The sequence below is a fragment of the Natator depressus genome, chromosome 2 (genome assembly GCF_965152275.1).
Source record: "Natator depressus isolate rNatDep1 chromosome 2, rNatDep2.hap1, whole genome shotgun sequence".
In the NCBI taxonomy this organism is placed as follows: Eukaryota; Metazoa; Chordata; order Testudines; family Cheloniidae; genus Natator; species Natator depressus.
This window is the reverse complement of record NC_134235.1, coordinates 38,269,687-38,288,906: the sequence shown is the minus strand read 5'-3', so window position 1 is coordinate 38,288,906 and position 19,220 is coordinate 38,269,687. Positions and strand designations below refer to the sequence as shown.

The 19,220-nt window shown below is 46.8% G+C and overlaps 2 protein-coding genes across 2 annotated transcripts in view; both read left to right on the top strand.

Annotated features, from left to right (window-relative positions):
- Window positions 1-8,504, top strand: part of VPS13B (vacuolar protein sorting 13 homolog B) — a 913,989-nt gene extending 905,485 nt beyond the window's left edge. Inside the window, exon 62 of the mRNA XM_074944046.1 lies at window positions 6,215-8,504. Within this exon, the coding sequence (XP_074800147.1) occupies window positions 6,215-6,463 (249 nt within the window). The 3' untranslated portion in view covers window positions 6,464-8,504. The remainder of the gene's footprint in view (window positions 1-6,214) is intronic.
- Window positions 8,505-14,124: 5,620 nt separating this feature from the next.
- On the top strand, window positions 14,125-15,754 carry LOC141981220 (uncharacterized). The gene is made up of 2 exons (XM_074942897.1): window positions 14,125-14,695; window positions 15,285-15,754. Exons 1-2 carry the CDS (start codon window positions 14,125-14,127, stop codon window positions 15,434-15,436), a joined length of 723 nt encoding a protein of 240 aa, XP_074798998.1. The 3' UTR covers window positions 15,437-15,754.
- The last annotated feature ends 3,466 nt before the right edge of the window (window positions 15,755-19,220 follow it).

Genomic DNA, 19,220 nt, shown 5'->3' with positions numbered 1-19,220 from the left:
AGACTCATCTAGCATGTATCATAGCAACTAAGAAGCAGGTGTAGGCAGATGGGTAGGTAGAAAGAAAGGCATGACCATTGTAAATGGTTCAAAGGGGTGAGTGGTTAGGGGTCCTAGTACAAATAGTTAGATCCCCCTTAGGAAACATTGGTCTACTGCAGGTTTAGACAATTTGACTCTCTGAGAACTCTTGAGACGTGAAGATTTTTGGCTAAAGAGCCCAAGGATCTTGCATGTAAGACACTACTTATGGCTGATGACGGATGTGCTATGTTGTTGTGCTGTAGTCCCTTTCCATAATGTCTTGAAGAAAATCCAGAATAGCTGGAATTCCGGGGTCCTTGGGGTATCTGTTTTTTTCTTGACACCATGAGGTAAACCATGACTAGATGGAGGAGTAGGCTGTTAGTGTTGAAGTCCATCTGGAGGCCAGTGTAGTCCTAATCACGTTGAAGGATAATCCAAGTGCAATGAATGCCTCCCTTCTGAGTTGTCAACTGTGTGTCTGTGGAGCCAGTCTGCCATCTAGTTTAGTTCTCCCTTTGCGTATTGCTCTTATGGAAGCCAGATTTTCCCCAGGCTCATTCCATTATTTCCATCCCTTCTGAGAGTAGGATCAAGCTTTGAGCTCCCCACTGGTTGTTGATGTACTCCCCTGTGGTGGTGGTGGTTGTTGTCCAATTGGACTGGGATATGATCGCCCATGAGCGGGCTCTGGAACATTCATAGGGCTAACTTCACTGCTCTGACCTCCAAGAGGTTTCTATCTATGGAGTGCCACATTCCCTGCATTGTTCTTTGTCCGATGTGTGCTCCCCACCTCAGTAGGCTGGCATCTGTCTTGAGTACTTGAAGCTCTGTGGAGCAGATAGGAAGACCCATGTGGACATTTCTTGGAATTGTCCACCGTCTGAAGGACTCAGTACCTACTTTAGGACCAGCACTTGAGCTTGCATGTGTTCCAGTGACTGTGAGACTCAGCTAGCAGGTATCATAGCAACTAAGATGCAAGTGCAGACGGATAGGCAGGTAAAAAGAAAGGCATGTGACGGGTTCGATCACAGAAACCCCCTTGGGACTGTCACCTGATGTGCTGAGTCTACCTGTTGCCCATTTTCTCTGCCAGTTTGGGCCTCCAGAACCCTGCCGTGTTGAGACAGACATACCAGTCTGCTCCAGCACAGACCCATGGTCTGAACCACACACCCCAAAGCTGCAGACTTAACTGAAAACAGCTTAAGAAGTGCTCCTGTCTCCAGCACCCAGACACCCAGCTCCCAATGGGATCCAAACCCCAAAGGAATCCGTTTTACTCTGTATAAAGCTTATACAGGATAAACTCATAAATAGTCCACCCTCTATAACACTGATAGAGAGATACGCACAGCTGTTCGCTCCCTCAGGAATTAATTACTTACTCTGGATTAATTTATAAGCAAAAGTGATTTTATTAAATATAAAAAGTAGGATTTACGTGATTTCAAGTAATAACAGAGAGAACAAAGTAAATTACCAAGCAAAATAAAACAAAAATACGCAAGTCTAAGTGTAATACAGCAGGAAACTGAATGCAGGTAAAAGTCACCCTCAGAGATGTTCCAATAAGCTTCTTTCACAGTCTAGATGCCTTCCTAGTCTGGGTCAGGCAATCACTCACACCCCCATAATTACTGTCCTTTGTTCGGGTTTCTTTCAGGCATCTCTTTGGGGGTAGAGAGGCCATCTCTTAAGCCATCTGACGACAAAATGGAGAGGCTTCCAGGGCCTTTTATATTCTCTCTCTTGTGGGCGGAAACCCCTTTGTTCTTTTGTGCAAAGTCACAGCACCAAGATGGAGTTTGTAGCCACGTGGGCAAGTCACATACCTATGAATGATTCAGCTTTTTGCAGGCCTACGCCATTGTTTACATGTTAGTTTGAACGTTCCCAGGAAAGCTCAGATGTGGATTGACGTCTCCCAAAGTCCATTGTCAGTTAAGTGTTTCTTGATTGGACACTTACTGGGAATAGTCCTTTCTCAAGAAGCTGACCAAATGCTTCACTGAGGCTAATTAGAATCAAACACATTGAGATACAAGTAAATACCCAATATTCATAACTTCAAATACAAAAATGATACACACACACAGACAACAGCAAACTACAACCTTTCCATAGACACCCCATTTGGCCTCCTCTGTACAAAACCTGGTGCAACATAGGACCCTGGTTGCAACAATGATCTATATGGTCACAGTTCATGTCAATAACGTCACAAGGCATGACCATTGTAAATGGTTCAAAGGGGTGAGTGGTTAGGGGTCCTAGTACAAGTAGTTTAGGAGACATTGGTCTGCTTCAGGTTTCGACAGTTTGACTGCTCTGAGAACTAAGAAGCAACATAGTTGCTCACCTTCAGCAGAAACTTCTGGAGATATGTGGTGTATGTCCTATACATGCAACCAGAAGGCCTAGAAGCTGGAGATACTTGTCTACAGACAGTCTTTTGTTTCAAATCAGTTTCCAAATGTTCTCAAACCTGTTCAGTGAAGGGCAGACTTGGCCTCAGATGTATCTATATCCACTCCCAAATGAGCTATATTTGTGGAAGGTGTCAGGGAGCTTTTCTTAAAGCAACTCCAGTCTCCAAGTTGTGGTGCTGTGAGCTGCTGTTTTAGTCAAGGCTCTGATCAAAATATTGTCCAAAAAGGGAAACAACTGAGTGTCTTGAGTGTGGCTATGACCGCACCAGCATCTTGGGAAAGACTCTGAGAGCCGATGAAAAGTCACATGGCAATGTTTTGTGCTGGTAGTGGGCTGTGCCATACACAAATATCAGTACATGATGGTGACTTGGATGTATGGGGATATGCAGATAAGCCCTGCCAGGTCCACTGAGGCAAGGAAATCTCCTTGGGATAGAAATGCTACTTACCAAGGCTAGGGTCTCCATCCAGAATCTCATTTTCGTCATCCATTTGTGGAGCTGTTTGAGATCCAGGTTGGCTTTGACCCCCTAAGTGCTTCAGAATGATGAAGAATATGGAATATAGTGCTAAGAATATTTCTTCTGAGGGAGCCAGTTTACTCCTGGGGGAATTCTGCACCACTGTGTCCCCTGCAGATTTCTTTGCTTCACTGCAGAAAAATGACTTTCTGATGGGAAAGCAAAGGGAAGCCGCAAGAGCGGTCATGCACCCCTCCCCAGCAGCGCAGGTGCATTGTTTCAGGCACCCGGAACAGCCGTGGAGAGGTAAATCACCATAGGAGATGGGGCTGGAGAATCCCCAGCAAGTGACTCGGACCCTGCGCCAGGCTCAGCTGCTAGTCCCAGCTTGTCTGTGGGTGGGGGGAAGACAGGACTTCATGATCCTCTGCAAGGAGCAGTCTGGGCTCGGGCCTGACCCATCCCCAGAAACCTGCACACTCCCTCCTGCTTCCTGCCCCCATAACTCATCAGCCATGGGGAGAGGGGTCATTGTACAGCGAGCTGCTTCCTCGTCCGCCCAGTCCCCATGCATCCGGACCCCCTGCATACCTAGATCCCCTGCTGAATCTCACCCGCCTGCACCCAGAGCCCCGACCCACCCCCCCACACTGGTGCTCCTGCACTCAAACTCCAACCCCACCAAACTTTTCCCCCCCACATCCAGAAGCTCCCAACAAGTCCCACCCCCCTGCATCCAGGCTCCTGCTACACCCCTCTCTCCTGCACCCAGACCACCCCTGAGTACCCTGCACTGAAACTCCCACCCCAACAAGTGCCCCCTGAACCTGGACCACCCCCATGAGCTTCCCGGACCTGGACCCCCAACCCCACCGAGCCCCAACCACCTACACCTGGACCCCCATCCCACCAAGCCTCACACACCCAGACTCCCCTGATGAGTCCCTCACACCCAGACCCCCCTGCACCCACATCCTCACCCCTCTTGCAGAGTCCCATTCCCCCTGGGTGTGCATGCGAGACTCTGTCCCTCTTGCTCACTATCTTGGTGCACCTGGCATGGAGGGGCAGGGCCCTGGGGTTTTTCTGGGGTAAGCCCTTGCGCTGTGTCAGGATCAGGTGCAGGCTCACCACTGAGTGCATGTCCTGGGGAAGGGCTGCAGGATGATCTCCCACATCTGTGCAACCAGTGGTCTGTCCTCCCCTCTGCCATGCTGGAGCCTCCACATTTATTTATTGACAAAATACACAGAATTGTGCAGAATTTTAAAATATTGTGTGCAGAATTTTTTTTTGTGGTGCAGAATTTTTTGGCACTGAGTTCCCTCAGGAGTACTGGTTGTATTGCTCCCATATCCTGGCGTGAGAGCCCGTTCAGTATCAACTCGTGTGTGAAGGGACTGCTTGAGATGGGTGATTGGATGAAGAGGGTATGAGATGATGCCCTTAGTTTGAGGGGGGCAACTGAAACTCACTACTACTTTCACCAACTAGTCCACTTTCATCCATTTCACCTTCTCTTGCTGATGTTTCACCGATTCTGCAGCTCAGTGTCTCCAACAATTCTGTGATGTACAGTCTGTGCCCCTCCTCTGCAGTTCAGTGTCCCTCTTCTCCAGCTTCCTACCAGAACTTCTGAGAAGGGGGATAGTTTGCTTCCTACATTTAAATCAGGATGGAGGCACAGTCTTTGTGGTCATAGTGAGTTTGTAGAGGTATTGCTGCCACCTCCGATTTTGCTACCGGATCTGCAGTTCCAAGGTTTTTGCCTGAAATATGTGCCATCTTACTTCTGTCTGCATTTCTGCCTGTTGTTGGGCTTGTAGTCCCTTCTCAAGGTACTCTGTGGAAACAGAAGTGACTGCTTTGGCATGGATGTGCTCTCTGCTACTATCTTACCCAGTTTTCTCCAACCAGGAGACAGCCTATGAATTTGGATGAGCACAAGATTTGTTTAGAATGTGCATCTGCATTGGGATCATGGGACATATCCGTTTTGATGACAATTTCATCATAAAGGTTTCTTATGTCCAGGATGGAATTTCTGGTCATGACCAGAGAGAGGGAGACACTCCAGCGGTTAGGGGGCACTCACTTGGGATGTAGGAGACCCAGCTTCAAGTCCCTGCTTCAGAATCAGGCAGCGTAGAGACTTGAAACCTGGGTCTTCTGCATCCCAGGCGAGTGCCCTAACCACTGTGCTACAGAGTAAATCAATGAATAAATTAGTTACATGAAGAGGAACCACTCCAACTGGGTGGGGGGAGTCAGCGAGAGACTACCCGGTGGTTAGGGCACTCACTCGGGATGCTCTGAATCAGGCAGAGTAGGGACTTGAACCATCCCACACATCCCAGATACATACATAACCACTGCATTATTAGCTGTTTGTGTGTTTGTCTGTCTCTCTCATTTTTCAAAAGTTCTCATTTTCGTTCTGCATTGGAACAAAAACTAATTTTGAAACCTTGAAATTTTTTGCAAAATGGAATTGTTTTCTGGCCAGCCCAGGACCTGAGAACCCATTTCAGTATCTTTATGTAGGGGATGAGTTTAGATCTTTTAAGGGGTTTTTCCTTCTGGCTGGGTCTTATGTGGGACTTACCCCTTGAGCTGGCCGGATAGCTTCGTCTACATCCTTCTTCCCTGAAATGCTCAGAAGCTCCTGATTGGACTCACAGCTCTTTGGAGAGGGCATGTCCTGAGTCCCATGCCCTGGTTATGTGATGGTCGGCTGGCTGGGAAAAGGCAAGACATAATTCACCCTCTGAAAAGTCTGTGAATGCTGCCTCATATATAGAACCCCACTTGGATTTAGTCCGGTGTTTGCTGGACAGCTCTGCCGCTGCCTGAGGGACACTGCAACAACTGATCTGGGTGGCTAAGACCACCGTGCTGCCAGATCCCTGATCTGTGTGGGGCAGCAGAAGAGGAAAGATGATAAATTGTTCATTACCACCCAGAAAATGAATTAAAAGGGAAGTTGGCAACGGAAGTAGTTGGGAGCAAACCTAACTGCTGCCACAGAGGCAGAAGTTCTGGTGGGAAGCTGGAGAAAGGGGACATTGAACTGCCACCAGAACTGTAAAAGAGGAAAGCAGCTCACGCATCACAGAAGTGTGGGAGACACTGAGCTGCAGAAAGGATGAAACCTCACCAACATTACAGATCTATGATAGGAAGCCTTTGCTTGATAACAAACTAATGCAGAAGTATCTTTGCTGGGTATGAACAGTTAAGTGCAGATACTTTACATTCCAATAATAAAGCTGTTTTATCTGATTTTAGGTGGACGGAGTTAGAGAGAGACTCTCTGAACAACAATACAACCGGCTCGTGGATTTCGTCACAAAAACATCCTACCACCTTGCTCCAAGCCACTCTTCTGTACAAACAGCATCACAAGTTGTAGCTGCAGAGCCCCTTCCAAGTACAATTAAGACATATCAGTACCTAGTTGATCCAAATTTTGCTCAGGTATTCATTAGTAAATTCACTATGGTAAAAAATAAAGCCTTGCGGAAGGGATTTAATTAAGAACAGATTATGGCAAGTATGATTACGCATTACCATTTTTGAAGTCACACTTTCTATGCAGTCACCTAATGTGAACTTTTCTAATGTCAGTTTTGTGGGGTGGTGGGGATAGGAAAATTAAAAGCTAGCTTTTCTGATCTGACTCTAAGGACAGCTTTGGGATTCCTGGTCTCTACGCAAGATGTTAGCACAAGAAGGAAAGCAAAATAACCACCCTAACAGACAGATATTCAACCAAAGGGAAAGGTGATAACTGAATGAAAATCCTTTGTTCTTTCTCTTAGCAGAAAGAGGAAAGAAGACAAGGGAAATCCTATTCACTGAGACATTTTTGCCGCACACCAAAAATAGATATCCGTGCCCACCATATCACGTTTTAGGGTCTGCCAGTCTCTGGTATAAGCAAGCCTTATAACTCAGCTGTAAAAAATTGCTCAAAGTTAAAACTTTTTCCACCCCAATGTCTACATCCTGAAGCAAAACATATTCCCCCACTAAATCTGATAGACCTGGTGTGGCCGTTTTAAGTTACTAGTGACAGCTGGGTTTTAGCACCACCCTAACCTTAAAATAGCTTCCTTTATTTGACTGAAATTTTGCAGGACATTAGTCCTTAATGTAAAGTAGTGCCTTTGTATGGTTTGAAGAACAAAATGGAAACTACAACATTAATTTACTTTTAGAACTGTCTGTATACAGAAACTTTATTTTATCCACCAATCAAAATTTCATAAGAATTTTCGATATACCTTGGGGATCAGTTGGTAATATGTAATTATATCAGGGAGACAGGCACAGTTATAATTTTGGGGCCAGTAATGTGCATTTTAAAAAGCTTTAGGAGCTGTGTTTATACTCAGTAATATGTACCAAAAATTGTAAACACCTTGCTCCTTTTAAACCCAAGTGCTAAACTTCATCCTTAGTCCCCTTGGTAGGCTCTACTATTTCTGGACTCTCCAAACAGTACACACAGCGCTTCCTTACTTAGGCCAGCTGTAATTCATTTTATGCTTATCACCCTAAAAATGTCAGAAAGCAGGAAATTCAGAATCAGGACCAAGAAGTCACGTATTACATCCGATCATACAGAAATACTTGTGCCTAGGAATTATACCCTATTTTGCACAGCAGAGCAATTGGAAAATTCTTGGACTTAGATTAATTTCTCACTACATGTAACAACTGTGAAATAGGTCGGAAGACAGAGTTGAATGAAAACTGCAATATTGGAGCCCAGTGAAAACCACCATCTGTCAGCAAGATGGCTACTACCAGCAATTGGCTTACAACTGGCAATTGCAATATCAGTTACATCAGTGTTAGATGACAATTGTAACAATATTAGGTAAAAAGCTTTTAGACAGAAATGTGCTTTTCAACTTGTTCTTTAGCCTTTATTTTCAAATCTGTGTTCCGGTTTGTACTGCTGTCACCACAGGCGCAGTTAGATTGCTTTGCAGAGCAAACACACCTACAGCAATTTTCATTTTAAATGGTAAAAGCTGACTTGACTCAGTTTCTTGGTTTTTGTTAGCTTCTACTGCAAACTCTGCCCAGGACTTTTCTTCTACTGGCCATGAATTTCAGCACATGAACTAACTTATTGTGTGGGGATTCCTGATGTACCTGAATACAACCAGCAACTAAGTTAGGAACAGGAGTCAAGTCCCATCATTGCCCTTAATGTTCAGTAAATGCCATTTACTTATGTTAGCATCTCCTATACGTAGCTGGTATGACCAAATGGACATAAAATAAGAATGTAGTAATTGCTCTGTGTTTCTCATGAGTTCTGCTTTGTTGAAGCTACTCCTGGAATTCATGTCTCTCGTGTACGATAAGGAAGAAGCACAGGATTTGAATAGCCCTTTGCTGAATGTGAAATGAACCCATCCATTATTAACATTTCATACAGTCATCTAGCTACTTGGTCATTGTTCACCTTTAAATGACACTATTTAAAAATGTAAATATATAGATTGTTCATTCCTGAATCTTTTATGATAAATAGTTTACTACAGCTAATTTTCCATACTGATGCATAAATTGTAATATAACACGATTGTTTCAAGTTAATAAAGCTATTCCTACAATACTTGGTTTCTGTGTGCTACACAAGTCATGTGGTTACAGTCTAATGAACAGAACATTGACTATAATAGTGACACTGAATCTCTGCGAGATCAACCCCCAGCAAGTTAATGGGCTTTGCTATACCCCAGAAAACGCAGCCAACCATGAAACACAGTTTGAAATTCACATTAATATTTTTTTAAGTAAAGACTGATGACTAGAGCTGGCCAAAACAGGTGCTAAAGAGTTTTACGACTCTATGTACAGAGTCAAAACTGCTTCATAGTCACAACCCAAACTAGAATAAGCTGTTCACCGAGTAGAACATTGGCTGAATGTCAAAACCATGCAAAACACACCTGTAAAACATATGGGAGGAGACAGCAGGTTTTTCTGAAGTGTCAAACCAATATTGGTGGGATTATGCTGACATTTTCTTCCTGAATTATGCTCATCCTGTGGCAAAAATATTTATATTGCACACTCATCTACAATAAAACAAGCTAGTGTATGTATTGCATTAGGCCGAAGTTGTCTCTTCCCCCTTTTGTGAATGCAGGTACGGAAACACATGTGGTAACTTCACATAAATCAGCCTCTCCTACATATGATGTGTGAATGGCGAAAACAAAACTGTCCACAGAGCAGATGCCTGACAACTGTGCTTGGCTGACTGAAGCTCTCCAACTTGTGCTTTTAAAAATATACGTGGTCTCATTCTTTGGGGCTGGAGGGACCACAATCTCCAATCCATCTCTTTTTTAGTTTGTGCCTTGTTCAAGATTTTGGCTTGCTAGATTTATTCTGGGGTGTTTAAGGAATGCTTGTTTGCTCTGGGAGCACAGTTTTCAGAGTAGCAGCCGTGTTAGTCTGTATTCACAAAAAGAAAAGGAGGACTTGTGGCACCTTAGAGACTAACCAATTTATTTGAGCATAAGCTTTCGTGAGCTACAGCTCACTTCATCGGATGCATTCAGTGGAAAATACAGTGAGGAGATTTATATACACACAGAACATGAAAAAAATGGGTGTTACCATACACACTGTAAGGAGAGTGATCACTTAAGATGAGCTATTACCAGCAGGAGAGCAGGGGGGGAGAAAACCTTTTGTAGTGATAATCAAGGTGGGCCATTTCCAGCAGTTAACACAGTGTGGTACAATCTTCTCAAGAAAGAATGTGTATGGTTCCCTTCTACATCTTATTTCACCTGGCCATCACAGAAAAGCATGATCAGCCAGTGGGGACAGTCTCATAAAATCACCTTAACCATTAGCTGGTTTCTGGGGCAATAATGCCTAGAAAGAGCAATCCAGAGGCGGTGAGGAGCTGTTTAAGGTACATCTCAGCAGGCAAGGGGCGCGAGAGATCAAATATATGCGTTTGGGGCATATATTATACTTCTGAAACGGAACGTTCTAGGGATCTGTTTGACCAAGCTCCTGATGCTAAATGGACATTGTCCTAATGTCTGGCTCCGAGTCCTTTTGAGCTGTCTTCTTTCTGCTAGAAAAATAAGCTGAGCCACACACCTCCTGAATTTGTTTTTCTCCTTTTGCCAGCCATGGTGTCATAAATATAAAGGGAAAGGTATATAAACCTTCTGTGTTACTGGATTTGACAGAGGTGATTCTTTTTATTGTTACTTCTTTTTTTACTGTTATTTCTATTAAAATTCTTCTTTTCAAGAACTGAATGCTTTTTTTCATTGTTCTTAAGATCCAAGGGTTTGGGTCTGTGGTCACCTATGCAAATTGGTGAGGATTTTTATCAAACCTTCCCCAGGAAGTGGTGTGCAAGGGTTGGGAGGATTTGGGGGGGAAAGACGTTTCCAAACAATGCTTTCCTAATAAAATAAACCCAGATAAACGTTTGGTGGTGGCAGTGGAAGTCCAAGGGCAAAGGGTAAAATAGTTTGTACCTCGGGGAAGTTTTAACCTAAGCTGGTAAAAGCATTCAGCTCTTGAAAAGAAGAATTTTAATAGAAATAACAGTAAAAAAAGAAGTAACAATAAAAAGAATCACCTCTGTAAAATCAGGATGGTAAATACCTTACAGGGTAATCCGATTCAAAACATAGAGAATCCCTCTAGGCAAAACCTTAAGTTACAAAAAGATGCACAGACAGGAATATCCATTCTACTCAGCACAGCTTAATTTCTCAGCCATTTAAAGAAATCATAATCTAATGCATATCTAGCTAGATTACTTACTAAGTTCTAAGACTGCATTCCTGTTCTGTCCCCGGCAAAAGCATCACATAGATAGACCCTTTGTTTTTCCCTCCCCCCAGCTTTTGAAAGTATCTTGTCTCCTCATTGGTCATTTTGGTCAGGTGCCAGCGAGGTTATCCTAGCTTCTTAACCCTTTACAGGTGAGAGGCTTTTTCCTCTGGCCAGGAGGGATTTTAAAGGGGTTTACCCTTCCCTTTATATTTATTTATAACACCATGGCTGGCAAGAGGAGAAAAACAAATTCAGGAGGTGTGTGGCTCAGCTTATTTTTCTAACAGAAAGAAGACAGCTCAAAAGGACTTGGAGCCAGACTTTAGGACAATGTCCATTTAGCATCAGGAGCTTAGTTCACTATACAGCAAAAGTGCATACTCACTGACTGAAACTGCCCAATGGCATAGGCCCGAGTCTTTATTTCCTCCTTGACAATTGAGTTTTGAATCTTTTAACTAGCACAGCATGAGCTCACCGCTCCATTTTGTAAAGGCCAACAAAAATCATAAGTTAATATCTATTTGTAAGCAGAGACAGAATGAGCTCTACCCTGACATCTGATGGTGAGCTGTGGAAAAGGACTTTGGGGCTGATCTCATTTGCATGGGCACACCCATCCCGCCTAGCATGATGGAACTGCTTGCCCAAATGGTTACTTTGGCTGCTGTGGGATCCCCAGTCTCTTTGTTATTGGGGCAGGAGTAATAAAGCATTGTTACCCTGGTTATGTGAATCAAGGACAGTAGAATTGTACTTGGCATTTTATGACAGAGGGACTCGCCCTCAACTAAGTAGCACTCGCTAGGCAAGGGACATTGGTTCCAAAACCTGATGAATTGAGAGAGGCTGGGGACAGATATGTGTACCTGGTAGTGTGGGTCTCTAAATACTATTTTGACCTCTCCTCTGTCCACTGTGTAATAACAGAGCTAATTTTGGCTCCATTAGGAGTCTTGTTACATACTGCAGAGTTGAAATCACTGAGACCTAGGTCTAAGCATTAGACCTACTTTGGGCTAGTGGTTCACTAGCACTGAGGGTCCCCTACTACCAGCTGAAATCACTGAAGAGCTGAAGTTACTGAGAGCTGTGTTAGGTAGGGCGGGGGGCCCCTGAAGACAAGTTGGTGAGTGGACAGCAGGATGGCGAGCGTGGAGAGCAGAGCGGATAGCAGGATGGCTGGCAGAGAGGCATAGCTGGCAGTGAAGACTGCAGCAGAACCCCATGGAGAGGCATGGCATTTGGCTGTCAACCCAAACAGCGGAGCATGTAAGATGCCCCCCACTTCCACCCTGGCAGGGGGGAGGTAAACTCTGCAGATGAACTTCTGAACTCTGGGGGGCTTCACTGACCAAGGACAGAAACTGTGGGGGAGCTCTGGCCTCCTGTTGTGCTGGCTCCCTCTGGCATGTTCGGCTGCTCTACCTAGCAGCCAGGCCACAGAGCCACTCCCAGATGCTACCTGGGAGAGCGCCTGGCTGCCTCCCGCCCAGGCTCGGTTTCCGGGACAGCAGCTGAGTGAGTCAGAGCCCCCTTCGCATGCTCAGCATCAGCTCCTGTCCCCAGAAGCTAAGCTAAGCCTGGGCCGGGGCAGCCTCTGCCACAGCCATGTGCTCTTCCAGTCAGCCACTGTGCTGCACCAGGCCTCATCCCAGGCAGCATGGCAGAAGAGGCTCTGGCCCCGCCCCTTCCTCTCCCTGCCTGGGCAGGCTGATGGAGGGGCACCTAACCCTTCTTGCCTCTCCCATGAGTCATCGCCGCTTCACATACAGAGCGCTAATACATGCACAAGGTACAAGGAAAGCATCAACTAACAACTAGCAGCCAGTTTCAAAGGCACTTTTTTGGAAACTTTCATTACCCTAATTTTGGTTGCTCCTGCTTTGACACACTGATTCTACTTTGGCTTTTCTTTTTGGTGTCACATGCAAGGGTTGTTAGGCTGAGCTTCTTTGAGACACTGCTGTGCCTTATGTTAGAAGACATTCTCCGCTCAAGCGGTGACAAAAGCCCATCATTAAGCATTAGAAAAGGCGACCTTAACGAAGGGCTAAATCTTGAGCTTGGTTTGGGGGTGGCTAAACTGGAAGCTTTAGTAAATAAGCTAAACTATGCCTTAGTTAGGATGACCAGCTGTCCCAATTTATAGGGACAGTCCTGATATTTGGGGTTTTTTCTTATATAGGCACTGATTACCCCCAACCCCCTGTCCCAATTTTTCACATTTGCAATCTGGTCACAGGCACCAACGTTCCTTGGTGGTGGGTGCTCGCGCGCCCCCGGCCCTGCCCCGACTCTACCCCCCCTTCCTGTCCCTAGTGGACCCCTCTCCAAAGCCCCTCCCCAGTCCTGCCTCGTGTTCCTCCTCCTCCCCCCTTCCTCCCAGTGCTTGCCGCGCGAAACAGCTTTTTCATGGTGCAAGCGCTGGCAGGGAAGGGGGCAAAGCAGGACACAGCGGTGCGCTTGGGGAGGAGCTGCTGGTGGGTGCAGAGCACCCACCAATTTTTCCCCGTGGGTGCTCCAGTGCTGGAGCACCCATGGAGTCAGCACCTATGAATCTGGTCACCCTAGACTTAGTTGGCATCACAAAGATTTGCTGGGATAAATGTCATGACTGGCCTAGTAGTATAATGAATGTTCAGGAAAGACAGGCAAGGCGAAAAAGGGGAGAAGATATTGCATTATCCATCAAGACTATAGACACGTGTTCTGAGATCTAGAAGGCGGTGAGAGGCAGCCCAGCTGTAAGTCTCTGAGTAAAGATAAAGGGGAGACAACTAGAAGTATTGGGGAATCTATAATAAACTAGCACATCAGGAGCAGGAGGTGGCTGAAGCAGTTCTGAAACAAACACCCCCTCTCTAGCTGAAAAGCTACAGGAACAATTTATTAAACAATCAATTTCTAAGCACTTGGAGATTAGGAATAGGGTTATAAGTAATAGCCAGCATGGCTTTGTTAAGGACAAATCATGCCGAACCAACCTGTTTTTCCTTCTTTGCCCTGGTCTACACTAGGACTTTAGGTCGAATTTAGCAGCATTAAATCGATGTAAACCTGCACCCGTCCACACGATGAAGCCCTTTATTTCGACTTAAAAGGCTCTTAAAATCGATTTCCTTACTCCACCCCTCACAAGTGGATTAGCGCTTAAATCGGCCTTGCCGGGTCGAATTTGGGGTACTGTGGACACAATTCGACGGTATTGGCCTCCGGGAGCTATCCCAGAGTGCTCCATTGTGACCGCTCTGGACAGCACTCTCAACTCAGATGCACTGGCCAGGTAGACAGGAAAAGAACTGCGAACTTTTGAATCTCATTTCCTGTTTGGCCAGCGTGGCAAGCTGCAGGTGACCATGCAGAGCTCATCAGCAGAGGTAACCATGATGGAGTCCCAGAATCGCAAAAGAGCTCCAGCATGGACCGAACGGGAGGTACGGGATCTGATCGCTGTATGGGGAGAGGAATCTGTGCTATCAGAACTCTGTTCCAGTTTTCGAAATGCCAAAACCTTTGTCAAAATCTCCCAGGGCATGAAGGACAGAGGCCATAACAGGGACCCGAAGCAGTGCCGCATGAAACTTCAGGAGCTGAGGCAAACCTACCAGAAAATCAGAGAGGCGAACGGCCGCTCCGGGTCAGAGCCCCAAACATGCCGCTTCTATGATGAGCTGCATGCCATTTTAGGGGGTTCAGCCACCACTACCCCAGCCATGTTGTTTGACTCCTTCAATGGAGATGGAGGCAACACGGAAGCAGGTTTTGGGGACGAAGAAGATGAGGTTGTAGATAGCTCACAGCAAGCAAGCGGAGAAACCGGTTTTCCCGACAGCCAGGAACTGTTTCTCACCCTGGACCTGGAGCCAGTACCCCCCGAACCCACCCAAGGCTGCTTCCTGGACCCGGCAGGTGGAGAAGGGACCTCCGGTGAGTGTACCTTTTAAAATACTATATATGGTTTAAAAGCAAGCATGTGAAAGGATTACTTTGCCCTGGCATTCGCGGCTCTCCTGGATGTACTCCCAAAGCCTTTGCAAAAGGTTTCTGGGGAGGGCAGCCTTATTGCGTCCTTCATGGTAGGACACTTTACCACTCCAGGCCAGAAACACATACTCGGGAATCATTGTACAACAAAGCATTGCAGTGTATGTTTGCTGGCGTTCAAACAACATCCCTTCTTTATCTCTCTGTGTTATCCTCAGGAGAGTGAGATATCATTCATGGTCACCTGGTTGAAATAGGGTGCTTTTTTTCAGGGGACACTCAGAGGAGCCCATTCCTGCTGGGCTGTTTGCCTGTGGCTGAACAGAAATGTTCCCCACTGTTAGCCACGGGGAGGGGGGAGGGTTGAGGGGGTAGCCACGCGGTGGGGGGAGGCAAAATGCGACCTTGTAACGAAAGCACATGTGCTATGTATGTAATGTTAACAGCAAGGTTTTCCCTGAAAGAGTGTAGCCACTGTTTTATAAAATGTGTCTTTTTAAATACCACTGTCCCTTTTTTTTTTCTCCACCAGCTGCATGTGTTTCAATGATCACAGGATCTTCTCCTTCCCAGAGGCTAGTGAAGATTAGAAAGAAAAAAAACGCACTCGTGATGAAATGTTCTCTGAGCTCATGCTGTCCTCCCACACTGACAGAGCACAGACGAATGCGTGGAGGCAAATAATGTCAGAGTGCAGGAAAGCTCAAAATGACCGGGAGGAGAGGTGGCGGGCTGAAGAGAGTAAGTGGCGGGCTGAAGACAGGGCTGAAGCTCAAATGCGGCGGCAGCGTGATGAGAGGAGGCAGGATTCAATGCTGAGGCTGCTGGAGGACCAAACCAGTATGCTCCAGTGTATGGTTGAGCTGCAGCAAAGGCAGCTGGAGCACAGACTGCCACTACAGCCCCTGTGTAACCAACCGCCCTCCTCCCCAAGTTGCATAGCCTCCACACCCAGACGCCCAAGAACGCGGTGGGGGGGCCACCGGCCAACCAGCCACTCCGCCACAGAGGATTGCCCAAAAAAAAGAAGGCTGGCATTCAATAAATTTTAAAGTTGTAAACTTTTAAAGTGCTGTGTGGCATTTTCCTTCCTTCCTCCACCACCCCTCCTGGGCTACCGTGGTAGTCATCCCCCTATTTGTGCGATGAATGAATAAAGAATGCATGAATGTGAAGCAACAATGACTTTATTGTCTCTGCAAGCGGTGATCGCAGGGAGGAGGGGAGGGTGGTTAGCTTACAGGGAAGTAGAGTGAACCAAGGGGCGGGGGGTTTCATCAAGGAGAAACAGAGAACTTTCACACCGTAGCCTGGCCAGTCATGAAACTGGTTTTCAAAGCTTCTCTGATGCGTACCGCGCCCTCCTGTGCTCTTCTAACCGCCCTGGTGTCTGGCTGCGCATAACCAGCAGCCAGGCGATTTGCTCAACCTCCCACCCCGCCATAAACATCTCCCCCTTACTCTCACAGATATTGTGGAGCACACAGCAAGCAGTAATAACAGTGGGAATACTGGTTTCGCTGAGGTCTAAGTGAGTCAGTAAACTGCGCCAGCGCGCCTTTAAACGTCCAAATGCACATTCTACCACCATTCTGCACTTGCTCAGCCTGTAGTTGAACAGCTCCTGACTACTGTCCAGGCTGCCTGTGTACGGCTTCATAAGCCATGGCATTAAGGGGTAGGCTGGGTCCCCAAGGATACATATAGGCATTTCAACATCCCCAACAGTTATTTTCTGGTCTGGGAATAAAGTCCCTTCCTGCAGCTTTTGAAACAGACCAGAGTTCCTGAAGATGAGAGGGTCATGTACCTTTCCCGGCCATCCCACGTTGATGTTGGTGAAACGTCCCTTGTGATCCACCAGAGCTTGCAGCGCTATTGAAAAGTACCCCTTGCGGTTTATGTACTCGCCGGCTTGGTGCTCCGGTGCCAAGATAGGGATATGGGTTCCGTCTATGGCCCCACCACAGTTAGGGAATCCCATTGCAGCAAAGCCATCCACTATGACCTGCACATTTCCCAGGGTCACTACCCTTGATATCAGCAGATCTTTGATTGCATGGGCTACTTGCATCACAGCAGCCCCAACAGTAGATTTGCCCACTCCAAATTGATTCCCAACTGACCGGTAGCTATCTGGCGTTGCAAGCTTCCACAGGGCTATCGCCACTCGCTTCTCAACTGTGAGGGCTGCTCTCATCTTGGTATTCATGCACTTCAGGGCAGGGGAAAGCAAGTCACAAAGTTCCATGAAAGTGCCCTTACACATGCGAAAGTTTCGCAGCCACTGGGAATCGTCCCAGACCTGCAACACTATGCGGTCCCACCAGTCTGTGCTTGTTTCTCAAGCCCAGAATCGGCGTTCCACAGCATGAACCTGCCCCATTAGCACCATGATGCATGCATTGGCAGGGCCCATGCTTTCAGAGAAATCTGTGCCATGTCCTGATCACTCACATGACCGCGCTGACGTCGCCTCCTCGCCCGGTATCGCTGTGCCAGGTTCCGGTGCTGTATGTACTGCTGGATAATGCGTGTGGTGTTTAATTGCCAAAGTGAGCTGAGCGGCCTCCATGCTTGCCTTGGTATGGCGTCCGCACAGAAAAAAGGCGCGGAACGATTGTCTGCCGTTGCTCTGATGGAGGGAGGGGCGACTGACGACACGGCTTACAGGGTTGGCTTCAGGGAGCTAAAATCAACAAAGGGGGTGGCTTTACATCAAGGAGTATTTCAGGCAGGACTTCACGGAGGGTTCCAATAAGAAATGGTGCACCTAAGTTATTGTTCTTATTGGAACAAGGAGGTTAGTCTGGCCTCTGATTGATACATGGCTAGATTTACCTCGCTGCACCTTCTCTGTGAGTGACTGCAGTGTGACCTAGAGGAATAAGTCCCCTAGACAGGGGAGGGGGGGAAGCAAATGAGTACAAAATAAATCTGGTCTCTTTCTTGTTTTGATCCACTCCATCTATCTTTTACATCTTTGGCTGGCAGCAGACAGTGCAGATGGACTGCATGCCATCCACATCTCATGGCTGCTCGGCAGAAGATGGTACAGTACGACTGCTAGCAATCCGTATTGCCTGCCTGCTCACCATAAGACGGTTCAATAGGACTGACTGCAGGCCTAAAAGAGAATGACCTGGTCAAGTCACTCCAAATTTAGTCCCTGCGCCCATGTCTGCCCAGGCGCGCCCGGCCGATGTGGCCAGGAGCACCTCGGACATGACGATGACGGCTACCAGTCATATTGCACCGTCTGCTGCCAGAAGGCAATGGGTTGCTGCTACTGTGTAGCAATGCAGTAACGCGTCTGCCAGCACCCAGGAGACATACGGTGATGGTTACCTGAGCGGGCTCCATGCTTGCCGTGGTATGGCGTCTGCACAGGTAAGGCGCAAAACGATTGTCTGCCCTTGCTTTCACGGAGGGAGGGAGGGAACGGGGGCCTGACGATATGTACCCAGAACCATCCGCGACAATGTTTTAGCCCCATCAGGCATTGGGATCCCAACCCAGAATTCCAATGGGCAGCGGAGACTGCGGGAACTGTGGGATAGCTACCCACAGTGCAACGCTCCAGAAGTTGACGCTTGCCTCGGTACTGTGGAAGCACTCCGCCGAGTTAATGCACTTAGAGCATTTTCTGTGGGGACACACACACTCGCACATATAAAACCGATTTCTAAAAAAACGACTTCTATAAATTCGACCTAATTCTGTAGTGTAGACATACCCTTTGACAGGCTTATTTGTCTACTGGATGGTGGTAATGAGGGCCTCTATTGGAAAAGTAATATAGCAAATCACAAAATAGGGTATAGGCATGTATTGGAGACAACTTTTTGTTTCAGAAGGTGGAGGAAATAACCAGGCAGACAGCCATTTTTTTAGATTTCCTTCTGCCCAAGAGCAAGGCATTGGTTGCAACACTGAAGGGGGAAGAATATAAGCGAAAGTGATCGTTTAAGCTATAGCTTTCCTGCCTCTTAGGCTAGAAAGGCGTGAGGGCAGCAGCATATGGATGCTGGCCTTAAAAATATGCCTTTTTTTTGAACAGACACAGCACTGGTAGATATGGCCCCAGGGGAAGAAACTAAGAGAGCAAGGCATTCAGCAGAGCTGCAAGAGCTAATATTAAAGGCACAACTGCAAACGACCACAAGGCAGCATAGTAAGAGGCTACTATGGTGCCAAACTTGTTACTGAGCTGATAAAGCAAATGGTGGCAACATAGACAAATTGCTAAGGAGCCGTATAGAAGAATAGCACAAGTTTGTAGGCATAAAATCAAAATGGGTTACACCACGTAAGGGACATAAAGTGTTTCTTTAACTCCGTTAGGAACAAGAGAAGGAAAGGGCAGGTTGTCTACTTAGCACATGGACGGGCAAACTTTTTGGCCTGACGGCCGCATCGGGTTTCAGAAATTGTATGGAGGGCGGGTTAGGGGAGGCTGTGCCTCCGC

Bases quoted from the DNA above. Each gene is read 5' to 3' on its own strand.
- LOC141981220 (XM_074942897.1), top strand. From the start codon at position 14,125: ATGCAGAGCTCATCAGCAGAGGTAACCATGATGGAGTCCCAGAATCGC. The intron at 14,696-15,284 runs GTGAGTGTACCT...TTTCTCCACCAG, and splicing joins AGGTGGAGAAGGGACCTCCG to CTGCATGTGTTTCAATGATC.